Source organism: Dysidea avara, chromosome 10 (assembly GCF_963678975.1).
Source record: "Dysidea avara chromosome 10, odDysAvar1.4, whole genome shotgun sequence".
NCBI classification, from domain to species: Eukaryota; Metazoa; Porifera; class Demospongiae; order Dictyoceratida; family Dysideidae; genus Dysidea; species Dysidea avara.
This window is the reverse complement of record NC_089281.1, coordinates 9,156,466-9,170,572: the sequence shown is the minus strand read 5'-3', so window position 1 is coordinate 9,170,572 and position 14,107 is coordinate 9,156,466. Positions and strand designations below refer to the sequence as shown.

Here is a 14,107-nt window from a genome sequence, read left to right as displayed (position 1 = left end):
CGTTCCCAGATGCGCTATTAATCAGTTTATAATTATTTTAAGCAGCGCTAGCATGAAAAATGGAGGTAGCTGCAGCGGCACTATCTAAGCCGCAAATTATTGTTCACGTAGAAAAATCGCTAAATTACACCGTTTTTGATGCCAAGTGGGTTCCATGCAGCGCCAAATTCATCGTTGTTGGATCACACCCTCGAGATACAGGTGCCTTAGAAGTGTACGAGTTAAGCAAGGGAGAGCTTAAGACGGTATTAAAGGTAAAAGAGGGGATTACATAATGAGAATAGACTGTGAAGTATGATATCCGGAGTTTTACAAGACACTGTTGCTAGGTAACTTTATTTAATCATTACTGTATAGAGAGAAAAGCCAAAGCCATTCAAGTGTGCAACCTTTGGGGCTGCAAGTCTACACCAGCGACATGTTGCTACTGGTGATTTTACTGGAAAACTGAACACATGGTACATTGTTGACTTTAGATGTTATATTGTGACTACAATGTTTATTTATAGGGATTTAGAAAATCCCGAGTTGCCAATTTACTCTGTTAAAGGTCATACAGAGATCATTAATGCCATTGATGGCTGTGGAGGGCTAGGAATAGGTGGTGGAGCTCCTGAACTAGTTACTGGAAGTAGAGATGGCAGTGTTAAAGTCTGGGATACAAGACAAAAGGACTCTCCAGTTGCAATCATGGAACCAGCTGAGGGAGAAACCAGGAGAGACTGTTGGGCAGTTGCTTTTGGTGTGGATATATTTAATACACTGTACATTATTTGAAGTTATTAGGTAGACGTGCCAACTCTCATGCATTAGGCGCGAGTCTCACTTTTTGGCTAGTAATCTCATGCTCTCACGCCTTACCTTTTGTTTCTCACTCTTTCAGCTTATTTCACGCATTTCTCACGCCTGATTTGTCTTCATAATTAGCCCTGTGCTTAAAATAAGATTGTTGCAAAGAAGGTGTACGCACTTCTTTCTCTTCAAGTATAAATGTAGATTGAGTTGCATCATACACTGTTGACTCCACACTATTTATGTACTTTGAGCATACAGCAACCTTTTTTTGGTCTTCACTACCAAAAATCTTTTTCATATTGCTGGTAGTGTTTGAGGTCTCACTCCTAAAATTGTTGAGGTTGGCATCTCTGTCATTAGGGGGATTTTTTTTATATACAGGAAATCAGCCTAAAAGCTGTATTTATTGGGGGCTAGTGGATTTCTCGTATTTATTGTTATGATATATTGGTTGCAAACAATATATATTGTTTTGATTGCTTTTATCTGGTCCCAAATTTTTGTAGCAATAAACAGTTGTGAGTATAAGTAATGAAGCTCTATTTGTTAATTGGTATGTGTACACTCAGCAGAAAAGTGTTAAGTCATCTTCCAGTGTTGATATGATTACCTTAATCCACTTTAATGTCTTTGAGGTCATTTCTGCTTTGTGGGTTTAAAGTGTGTCCTGTAGTTACCATGCAATTTCCTATAGGAAATTCCTTTAACGATGATGAGAGGTTTGTGGCTGCAGGGTATGACAACGGTGACATCAAAATGTTTGATCTGAGAATGATGAGCTTAAAGTGGGAAACAAATGTGAAGAGTGGGGTAAGTAGATAGTAGTAACCACTTCTTTCCCTCTTTATTGAGTATGTCTTAAAAATGTAACTGTCTCAGTAAAAAAAAAACAGCTTGGTTCACATAAGTATGAATATTTTGAGAAAAACCATAAAATTATGCATGCTACAAAGAAAAGATTTAAATTGAGCCATTACTCAGGGTAGCAAACTTATAATCAATTAATTCGCCTGCTAATGGAGAGTTCAAAACTTTTGTAGCCTAATCAGTATATGTGTCACATGCATTTGTTTACGATGCGGTACATTAAAAATGCTATCTATAAAACTGCCTTCTTACGTATATGCGCAAGTGACTACAGCGTTATAAGTTGATTTGCCAATTCATGGTGAATATTTTAAGCCGAATCCCAGTCGATTTTCCAATTCATGGTAAATATTTTAAGCCAAATCCCAACTTTGTAGACTAATAACAGAAGTTGTGGCTACAGATTTGTATAGTCGCTGTATACAAATCGATATCCTTACTCTTCCTACTATCTAGCACTATAATTCTAAAACTACTCAATATGCTGAAACTTTGGTGATGGACACTAGATTTTTTTTAAAATTGAAAGTTGTACAAACTATTTACTGAGATGGTCACATAGAACAGTGGACTTAATATATACAACAGTAAAATTTATAAATCAAATGAAAGGCGTAAGTAAAGCATACTGCTTGGCTCACTACTTTATAAATGCGTGTGTACATCATTTTTACATCTCCAGTATCCTGTATTATACAATTGTGTAAGATCTAAGAGTGTACATGTATGCTGAAAAGTGGGACACTTGTTCACCACCTTCACTGTTATGCATGAAATCACGACACATCACTACATAGGAATGGAATGTGGAGATACGTACCTAATTATGTGTAGATATTGAAATTTTCATCTAGAGGTGTAACTTAGAGTTGTAATGTTTGCAGGTATGTTCAATCCAGTTTGACCGTAAAGACATTCCGATGAATAAAATGGTTGCAACTACTCTTGAGGCAAAATTTCATGTATTTGATCTCAGAACATGTCATCCTAAGAAGGGATTCACCTCTCTGAGTGAAAAGGTAAGTATTCCTGCTTTTGAGCAGTTACAGTAGTACTATAGCTGAACCTGTCTAAAGATGGCTACTTTTGGGCCAAAATTAATAGACAGGCGGTTGCTTTAAACTAGCGAATTAGTGTATAAATTTAAGACAGGTTATACAATCTACAAATTCACAGAAAAATTTGGAATTTTCAACTGGAGTAGGGACCATAGCACATCGATAAAAAGTACTGAAACAAGTTGGAGTAGCCACGATATTAAATCACAGTAAAACAATAAGTAGTGTTATATCCCTACTGTGAATTTCCATTATGGTATCTTGAGCACAGTAGGGATATAACACTTTTTATTGGTTTTACTGTGATTTAATATCATGCCTACTCCAACTTGTTTCAGTACTTTTTATTGATGTGCTATGGTCCCTACTCTAGTTGAAAATTCCAAATTTTTCTGTGTACTTGTTTGTTAACTTTTTTTGTAAATAATTATTAACCCATGCATACCACATCTGAAATGGCGCTGTGCGCTCCAGCAATATCAATTATCGTCTAAAAGGTGAAGTATCCATTACGCTTCGTTGTCTGCTATGTTCAACCCGTTACACAGCAGTACGAATCAAGAACTGTTTGAAAAGCACCTCTGCAATCAAAATAGCCACTATGGACGATTTCCGTTACGAAGGGAAGCCATCATGTGCTACCACCAAATCGACACTTTTCGCTGTCAGCAAAGATGAATGGGACACAAAAGAGAAGACTGGTAAGTCCATGAAGAATGCATTGTATGTACTACGGTATGCCAAAAGGCACCAGTCGGGCCAAAGCAACGTCGAACAGTGAAAAAATCAAGCCCGTAGCCTTAGCCGTTATCGAGTTATGCTTGTCTGAAGGCATCAGGTAGTCAGTCAGTCAGTCAGTCAATCAGTCAGTAGAAAATCCGTTAAATAAATAATTTTTAAAATTCCGTAGCAACTTGTTGAAAGCGTTTCAGGTCGATCTGAAAGTTTGTTTGGGCTTAGTTTTACCTAACCAATACTGCCTTGTCGTCAGGGAAAATTGAGGCTGTTTTTGGGTGATATTATTCCGTGGGCCACATCTATTCCTTTGTGGTCCCTACTATACAGTAACTATCCTACTGTATGATGTACACTTCTGTACCACATCCACATGTGAGCAGTGTTACGAATGTGCACCAGGAATACATGGACAAAAGAGAAGAACAACACACACACACACATGCACGTACACATACACACTACAAGCAAGAACAGTGAAGCTTTTTATAGGTACAGTGTATGTAGGCTGGATTCTATTGTGAAACTTGTTACCTGTGTAAGTGTATCAGTGTGATAACCTGTAGTGCTGTTTTCACAACTATATTCTATATGACTGTATTCTTTCCTTCAAAGTACATAGAAAGAATTGAGTTTGTTGCTAATATAGCTTCATGTAGAATAATCTGTGCTGCTAATGTTACTTCCAAGAAAAGATGAAGATCTGTGACATTAGTGGGAGTATGAATAGCTCAGATCACAAAGTGATTGCCAACTATTCTGAATTACATGAGGAATGTGAGGTGACATATCAACGTGTTTGGTCTAATTTCAGAGGACGGAAACGATACAAGCGCTACGAAATTTAATAAAGTTTAATTGAATATTTTAAAATCGTCGATGATGAACAAGAGGGCTCTAATGGTGAACAGTTGTACGACAACTTTGTTGAAATAACTGTATCGGCAAAAGGAAATACTATTCATTATGTCGTTACAAGCTTCCCAGTAGTCAGTGCTGAGGTTAAGTTGCAATGGGAAGAGAGTATTGTGCTGCCTTAGCGAAGGACTACCGCCTGAGCTGCACTTGTTTGATGGCTTTGCTAAGAAATGCGAAGATTTAAATAGTGTCCTTGTGTTGTGGCAGTGGACTTGGATGATAATCCAAGCACATCACCGTCACCAATCCCACAAGGCAGCAGCTGTTCAACTCCAGATCTAGATCCAGATTCACAACCCACCTCAGATTGAGAAAATGAAATACCAGCAATTACACATAGTGTGATTTTTTAATGCATAGGAGTTCATCAAGGAAACGAGTACCAAGAAAAGTTGGTACTTGCCAAAACAAAGCTCAAGGATGGAAACTCAGTTGCTGTAAAGCTGAATCCAGAGCCAGAAAACCCCAAGGATTCAAAAGCAATAGCTTTTGTTTGTAAAATTGGCAAATGGAAAAGGATTGGGTATGTTGTGAAGGAGGCTGCTGATGGATGTTCAAGCTGCACTTGATGCACAAAGGATTTTGTCCGTATCATTTGATTGGATCAGATTCAAAACTTATTACAAAACTCCTGGCTGGTATGCTGGGATAAAGATAACCAAATATAGTGAATGGACAAAACAAGTCATCCTCAGCCGTTCAGATAGTTGACATTACAGTAACATGTATTTATGTTTATAACTTCTCTTGCTACTGTAGAATTATTTATTTGTTGTTAAATTGTGAGTGTATGAGTGTTCATGAATGCATGGATTGGTTCCTGGTGGTGGTGGAAGATTAATGGGCACATTGTGAAATTTTGTGCAGATTGAAGTATCACCGTGGACAGACACTCAACCATCATTGTCTCCTAGCAGCTCAGATCTGGGTAATTGTTTGGCTTTTTTCTTGGGATTTGGATACTGAAATCTGGCATCAACCCTTCATAGAATCTACAGTGTGTTGATGTGTGGTATATAGAAAAAGGGCAAATTTTCATCCGTTCTCTTAAACTCTTCACTCACTTTCTCCATCCACAGTAAACCTATAATTCATTAAATACAAGATGAAATTTATTATTGAATGTGATATCAAGACACATGGTAGTGTGTTGTGCGGCCCAAGAAGCCGGCGCAACACCTGTGAATATATTGACAGGAAGAAAACGCGATTTTCGCACCTCCATAGCTCTGTGCTGCCTTATCGAAACAAGACGATTTTTGCTGTGTACACACCCGCCAACTTCAGTACTCCACATAACAAATTTGAGTGAAATTGCTTCAACCATTCCTGAGATATGCAACTACAAAAATTGGCTTAGTTTCTTTGTTTTTCTTTTTCTTCATCTTTTCGTAACTACAAAATCTGCCATAAAATGCAAACTCCATATCCGATTGCCTTGATATTTGGCACACAGAAGGGGGTCTATAGGCGCATCTTAGTACCAAGTTTGGCTGGAATACGATAAACAGGCAAAGAGTTATTAGCGATTATTCACAAAAAATAACACCAATATGTTGTCACGCCTACAGGGTAAACCGCTTATGGGAAGAAGCTGAAAATCGGTGGGAGAATAGGTTAACTATTGAACCTCAAACCTTTTGTGGTTTCAAAGAAATCGGGCTAAAAACCACGAAGATACAACAAAAAAACCAACAGTGTAACAATTATACAATCGAGATTAGCTAATAAAAAACGATTACTTGCCACGCCTACCAGAAAAACTGCTAGGAGTAATGCTTTGAAAATCGCTGTACAGATGGAATAATCATCTTAGAAAGGCTCTTCAATGGTGTAGAAGAATTAGACTTAAAGCCACAGAGTTATAACACAAAACCCAACTTGGTGTAGCAAGTGCGAGATTGAGATACTCTAATAGAGCAGTCATCCTAATAGAGCTGTCACCTGAAGAGAATTCAAGACATCAGCTAGAAACAAGTAACTCATATAGAGATCAGCTACAAACAAATCACCCTGTAGAGAGGTCAGCTAGAAGAAGTTACCTTGTAGAGAGTCCAGCTACAAAAAGATCACCCTGTAGACAGTTCAGCTACAAGAAGTCACCTTGTAGAGAGTTCAGCTACAAAGAAACCACCATGTAGACAGTTCAGCTGCAAACAAATCACCCTGCAGCTACAAACAAATCGCCCTGTAGAGAGATCAGCTAGAAGAAGTTACCTTGTAGAGAGTTCATCTACAAAGAAACCATCATGTAGAGTTCAGCTACAAACAAATCACCTGTAGAGAGTTCAGCTACAAACAGATCTCCCTATAGCGAGATTACCTTGTTGAGAGTTCAGCTACAAACAAATTACCCTGTAGAGAGATCAGCTAGAAGAAGTCACCTTGTAGAGAGTTCGGTTACAAAGAAACTACTGTAGAGAATTCAGCTGCAAACAAATCACCTTTAGAGAGTTCAGTTACAAACAGATCTCCCTGTAGAGAGATCAGCTAGAAGAAGTTACCTTGTGGAGAGTTCAGCTACAAACAAATCACCCTGTAGAGGGATCAGCTAGAAGAAGTTACCTTGTAGAAAGTTCAGTTACAAAGAAACCACCATGTAGAGAGTTCAGCTGCAAACAAATCACCCTGTAGATGATTCAGCTGGAAACAAGTCATCCTGTAGAGAGATCAGCTAGAAGGATCAATATATGTGACTGAATTTGACAAAACAAGGCTTCGACGCACATAGCTTTGTTAGGAGATATGGCGGTTTTAAGGAATCATTGTGTAATAACCTCCCAGTGCCTACAGCTGTGCAAACAAAATTTGCACCAATTGTTCATCTGTTCACTAGCTATCACTGAGTGGGTGTATACATTTCTGATACCCAAAATTTGCCCTGTTTTGAGCAGCTTTTTTCGAGCGGGTAATAATATTACAGGTGGTAGTAATAGGGTGGGAGGGTGGGGGTGGACGGTGGTCTTAATATACGGGTATAGAATGAAGTAAGAGGAATCCAGAGGCCAAGTTAGGGCTCTCCATGGCCCTCAAATTACTCCAAATTGACTGAGAACACTATTGGCGAGCTCTCTGTGAAGTCCCAGCTCACTACACACCATTATCACAAAGCCATGGCCATTTAATGGTGCCAATCTCACACTCGTGGCTTTGATAGGGTCGGAAGAAAGCTGCTACAGAAACCAGACTTGCCAGTGCTGAAGGAAGTACAGTGTGAAATATGATAGTGTATTAGACCAGCAATCCATTTCTGGTAAAGTCGTAAGTTTGATTTTGTGTGTGTGGAAGCCTTGTTATATGAAATCCGGTCACATATGTATTATATATATAATTTGTACATTACTGATAAAATCAGAAATATTTTAAATAATACCATACCTGTTTCACTGCCCGTACAAAAGTCTCAATAGTAGCAGTGAAATTTATCCCGTATTTCACTGAAAAAGTTGTAATTGCAATTTCATTGGCTAGAATTTATGTTAACAATGTAGCGCCAATTAGTGTCGACGCGTGTTTAGTGACAAATTGCGTACATAGCAAAGCTAATGCAGCATATGCAGCGAGTATGGTATTAACTGGGAATAGCATGGGTAGCAGTGAAATTTGGGATAAATACCACTCTTGTTGTATTGGAAATGGTAAATTTCACTCGGCTTCGCCTCGTGAAATTTATCCCCATTTCCAATACAACACTCGTGATATTTATCCCAAATTTCACTGCTACCCATGCTATTACTAGTACGTATTTAACATCTGCTTCATCTTTTCTTATTCCTGTGGTAAAGAAAAAAAAGATAGGTTTAAAAAGCCCCAAAGCTGGCCATAGGCCGGCTTTGGGGTATACAAATACAAAAAGAAGTGAAATCTAATCCAAAACAGCCAAGCTGTAAAAAAAAGTGCGACCCTCAAAAAGGCTATGGTGAAAAGGATGTGAAATCCAAGGTGGCGGCCAAGAAATGGCTGTGATGGTAGGTTAATGGTAAAAATTTTAATAACAATTCAGGTGAATTTGGTGCCAATACCAATTAGATATAGTTATACATAAAACCTACAAATATAGATATACACTTAAGCATATACATACTTCTTTCAGAGTGAAATCCTTTCCAACATTGGCTGAAAAACCATTTCACATCATCGCTTGCTCTTGGGTGCTCTGGGGGTATGCCACTTTTAGCATTGAATTCTCTTTTCCATTCTCGAGTCTCTATCTACAAAGTCTCCCTAATAAATCCCCTGATGTTGTTAATTCTCCTGCAGACATGCAATACCATAAATGCATATTAAAGTTTGTACTTCAACTAACTGGTTAACCTCCAAGAGACTGAAGTCACAGGCATTGTCACTGTGGCATGGCATAAGATCATCCAATATGAAGCTTAAAACCTCCCTGTTAAATGCACTTAGTTGATCATCAGTAAGACCCCTTTCATCACATGCACGTCACCAATTCCGGACTACTTGTAGATATGCAGCTTCATCACAGTAGCCTTTCTGCTTCATCCATTCTATGAGAGACTGGCCAAATAATCGGTCAACATCCTCCACACTCTGCTTACGGACACGAGAAAGTGCGCAATACATAAGTCCTGCTGATGAATCATGTAATGCTTCTGCAAACATCTCCAACTGAATGTTACTTGGACTGCCTTGTCGGAGACTATAACTGATCCTCTAAAATTTAATTCAAAATAGTATTTTACAATTTTATGTCATGACCTTAAATAAGTGACCTTCATCTTCAATGCTTACAAAACCCTATCCTGTGATGGGGTGTACTTCTGGCACGTACATATGACTCTTGAAGGGGACTCCTTTTGAATGGAATGAATGTACTTGATATGTGTACTCCTGCTGTACCAAAGTTGACCGCAACTTTTCAGTTTTAGTCTCCACGAAACAAGTCAACAATGAGCAATACAAATACCTTCAGTCCAGGTATGAACCCTTGGTGTGCAACGGATTCCATTCACCGTCTGTTGTAAATCCTACATTTCAGTGAAAGATACAATGTTACAGTTACTGCACTAGAAATACTACATGTCATTACCTGCCACATTCATCTTCCTCTTGACCATTTCACTAATTATATTAATGGCAAGGTCACGTACTTTGCAGTCACTTAATCCCTTGTAAGGCACACATTGATTAGGAAGAGCATATGGCTTTTTTTCTCCTATCTTCTGTACTGATCATGAAGACCAATATGTGTGAGGCTGCAGTACGCTGATGTCGGGTCACACCCTTAATCAAAGTAGCTAGCCTTTTTTGTATTGAGGCTTGGAAATTTCTCCTCAGATTCTGGATTGTGACTTTGAATGTTGTTATCTTTCAAAAGCTTGACTTCATTAAACAATCAAATTGTCGCCCTATCTCACCAAGTTCAGTTAACTCTTTTATTTTCCAAGCTAAAATGATGATCTTCTCGTTTTGCCTCGTTTTGTTTTGAAGATGTAGTTTCCTCTGAATATGAATCATTGGATTTGATCAACTTTTCGTTTTGCTTTGTTTTATTATTATTAACACTTTACAGTGACCAGCACTGAAGGTCTACAGCAACATGTGCTACAACCTTAGGATTACCTAACCTAATTTCAAGGACTTAGACTTAATGACTTATAGCTGGAAAGGTGTAACAGAAAAGGGGCAAAAGTAAGGAAAAAAATGCCTCCAACCCCAGGATTCGAATTGCAGGTCACCCAATGTCTAGTCGGGGCCACACTCAGTCTTCCTCCAGGAGGGATGGATTTTCTTCTAAAGTGTTTATTATTAACACTTTACAGTGACCAGCACTGAAGGTTTTCTCCGAATATGAATCATTGGATTTGATCAACTCTACAAATACACTGATTTAATTGTCAGGCAATATACACGTAAGAATGCAAACCTGACTGAATAAACTCTATATCTTTACTGAGAAGTACTCAAAGCTGTAGCCTAATCTTCTACTGCACTTTCTCTCCTAAGACCAATTGTCTTTGTGACCTCTAACATTGTTTATAGGCTTTGTACTGCTTCTGGAGGGCTCCATTGGCTAAATCAACACCTCCACTCCATTGAAGCTTGGTGGATTCCTTTAGTCCTTTAACAATTTTGCATCCATCTGCTTTTAACCACCACCATGCCCCTGGATTGCACTTAGCAGCGTCATCAAGAACTTTCAGCTACAATTTAATAGTTAAATCATAACGTCACAGGTAAAAAAAGCAATACAAGAAACCTGTATCTGCGAATCTATCGTGGTGTCACTCATTGAAAAATCATACCTAAGGACCTCTCTGATGCGGGTATGTTGACCAAAGCCTACACAAAAGGTAAAGAACATTTTGTGGCATGCATTTTATACCTCCATAGTCTTCTGAGTCCAAGATGTACTATAGCATGCCACTTCTGAATCCTGAATTGATGGCACTTACACCACATAGGTCCACGATGTAGCCTGACCCATTTCTGCCCAAAGTTTGCATACATAGTTTGTTACCACAAACAGTAATCTGCTGGACAACAAGATACCTATGTTTAACATAAATTTAAGAAAACAACAACAACCATAAATGGTATACCTGCTGCAAATTATCAACAGCAAAAAATATAGCAATACACTCAATTAGCAAGGACAAAACCTTTGTCCATCCAGCATCTGATAGCCGTACCATTGCATTTGCAGCATTGATCAAAAAGTCGTCAGGAACTGGAAGGGAAAGCTGATTCATATAGGAGGAGAACAATTCTGATAAAGCTGCTGGTTGACATTCCGGTTGTAATTGGTTAAACATGTACTGTACTACAGCTAAATCCACAGGGGTTGTCTGTACAGCCACCGAATGTACAGTATGAGACACTGATGTTTGTGTGGTAGCATCAGGAACAGTTTTGTACCTAAAAGTATAGCCTTGATATCTAAAAATCAATTAACAGTATTACAAATACCTCTTAGCTAGCCATCCAGTAACTTTGGTACAAAGAGCATTTACTGTAACGAAGGTAAACAATAACTACTTTGTCTATTAGAAAATACCTCTTAGTTAGCTAACCATCCAGTAACTTTGCTACAAAGAGCATTTACTGTAACAAAGGTAAATAATAACTACTTTGTCTATTAGAAACATACCACTTCTGTATACACCTGGTGTGCCTGCCCTTTGCTTTTTGAATCACTGGTACTGATCCAGAACTCCTGGTGCTTGTGAGCTGGCCAACTATCACCTAGAGTATGAAACAGTATAAAGTATTTCATTACATACTGTACATTGATGCTTGTAATACTGTGTCAAAAGTGTGCTGTAACAACATTAGGAGATGCCAGTGTGAATATTGTTCATATTATTACAGGTATCCAAATCATCTACAGTTTGGTGCACGCAGCACCTACCACAGAACAGAGATTTGTTTGTTACAAGTGGGGGAAGTGGTGATGTTTACTTATGGAAATAGTAAGACACTATGATTATATATATTGACTGTAATGTTACATGAAACAATAAGACACTGGTCCCCATCTTCCCACGCGCTTGATCACGTGAAGGTCATCTGGTGACATTAGTCCAACTTCTTGGCCCAGGAAGTGCGCATTAATAAAGTATGCACCTGAAAAACTAGCTTAGTAGCTGTCTAAAGGTCTTCTTCGCCATTGATTGTTGTTCTAAGTCGACTGCTAAAAAGGTTTTCGTACGTAAAATTTTAATCAGAATTCATTGGTCACTCCAGCGATTTTTATAAAGTAACACTCCTTTAAGTGAATGAAAAGTGTATTCATTTGATTGTAAGCATGAATGAGAATGAGTACAAGAAACAAGTTTGTAGCAATATTCCACTGGGGCCAAGAAAGTGGACCAAAGTTACCAGACGACCTTCGCCTGATCGAGCATGTGGACGGCTGGGGACGAGACTAATAGTTGACTGTGATGCTAGTAAGGCGTGGTGCCTTACTAGCATTACAGTCAACGTATAGTTGTACATCTAACAGTAAAGATTTTGAAATCTCATCCCTGAATCCCTTGTCTGAATCAATGGAGTATCGCTAGATGTAATATACTACAAAAGAATTTAATGCTATCACTTTTGTACATGAGAGTTCATCAAGAAGCATCAAGAAGCGAGGAAGGTCAAGACAACCAGTAAATATCGCCATAACTTTTAAAATCAGCACTAGTTACGTCTGTCCGCACATCCATGTGAGCAAAACTGCTACTAGCCACAGAAAGAAGCCCTTTTTCCTTTATTTTATGAATAAAGGCTATGAGCCGTATCCAAAATTACGTCAGACATAAAAATGGCCACTGTAGTGTGGAGACGTTTGTAAAATTTGTATGGGCGACTATGGGGAGAAAATTTTTGAACAGCAATGTCTCAGCCAAGACATCAAGCTCTAACCAGCAGGTATGGCTATAATTAGCTGAAAGAATAGGAATATAGTGTTCTTTTGAAAATCAACCAGAATCAATCACTTTTACGTACTTATTGTAATGTCTTATAGCAGTTAGAGTTCGATATCTTCCTTCTTGGCTGAGATATTGCTGTTCATAATTTTCTTCCCATAGTCGCCCATACAAATTTTACAAACGTCCCCACACAACAGCAGCCATTTTTATGTCTGTGACATAATTTCAGATAAGGCTCATTGTGGTAGCTTAAATCAGCTTTTTAATTAATATTTAACTAAAAATTAAGTAAATAATTTTTTAACATTAATAATTAGTTTAAAGTTGGTTTTTGTTACAGCTGCTATCCAGCAAAGAGGTCAAAGAAAGATGATGGAGGGAATGATGTTGGCGTAATGGGTAATGTGGAGTTAGTTCAAAATGCTACACTGTCAAGTCAACCAATCAGTTCAGTTGACTGGAGTCCTGACAAGGTTAATAATACCCTTTGTGTCTCACTTCATGTATCTTACTTTAAATATTACAGGAAGGACTGATGGTTTGTACTTCATTTGATCAGTGTGTCCGAGTGTGTGTAGTCACAAAGTTAAACAGACTCTAGCAAACAAAACTCATGTTTTGAGTAAATTGAAAATGTTTGCAGCTTTATAATATTATGTATTTACAGAAATATCACTTACATACATGACCTGCTGTAGTATGTTGTCAGCAATACATTTCCAATACATTCCATATTATCATCGTCATGGAGGTTGGGTCTTTCTGGCCTAAAAATCACTATACCATCCTGGTGCCTTGGTAGTATCGATTACAAGCCCAAAAGTGCTTTTCAGTATGACCCCAATAGATTGTTACAATTTTTCTAAAATTTTTAAATAGAACTTTCTACTGTCAGGCAAGCATAACTCGATAACGGCTAAGGCTACAGGCTTGATTTTTTCACTGTTCAACGTCACTTCATCCCGAGATGTGCCTTTTGGATACTGAAGTACGTACAATGCACATAATATTATCACTTTGTCCCCCATTTCTTTTTGATGACTGCCCAATGTGTCGATTCATGGTAGTGCAATGCATGGTTTCACTACACCTTTTGGCTTACCAAAGTATGTACAATGCACGTATCATGCATGGACTTACCTTTGTTCTCCTTTGTGTCCCATTTCTTTTTGCTGACTGCTGATTTGTGGTAGTGCAATGCATTGTTTGTAAAATGAGAATCATCCATATTTTCCGGATTGATTGCAGAGGTGCTTCTGATACTGTTGTACAGGCTAAAAATAGGTGAAAGCAACGCTTCACTGTCGAATCATGATTTTTTACCTGTGGTTTTTAATAGTTGAGGCACACGAA

The 14,107-nt window shown here is 38.3% G+C and overlaps 1 protein-coding gene across 1 annotated transcript; it reads left to right on the top strand.

Annotated features, from left to right (window-relative positions):
* The first annotated feature begins 16 nt into the window (after positions 1-16).
* Positions 17-13,442, top strand: LOC136268916 (dynein axonemal assembly factor 10-like). Its single transcript, XM_066064390.1, has 8 exons — positions 17-254; positions 358-458; positions 510-742; positions 1,490-1,605; positions 2,547-2,681; positions 11,706-11,806; positions 13,095-13,227; positions 13,281-13,442. Exons 1-8 carry the CDS (start codon positions 60-62, stop codon positions 13,353-13,355), a joined length of 1,089 nt encoding a protein of 362 aa, XP_065920462.1. The 5' UTR covers positions 17-59; the 3' UTR covers positions 13,356-13,442.
* The last annotated feature ends 665 nt before the right edge of the window (positions 13,443-14,107 follow it).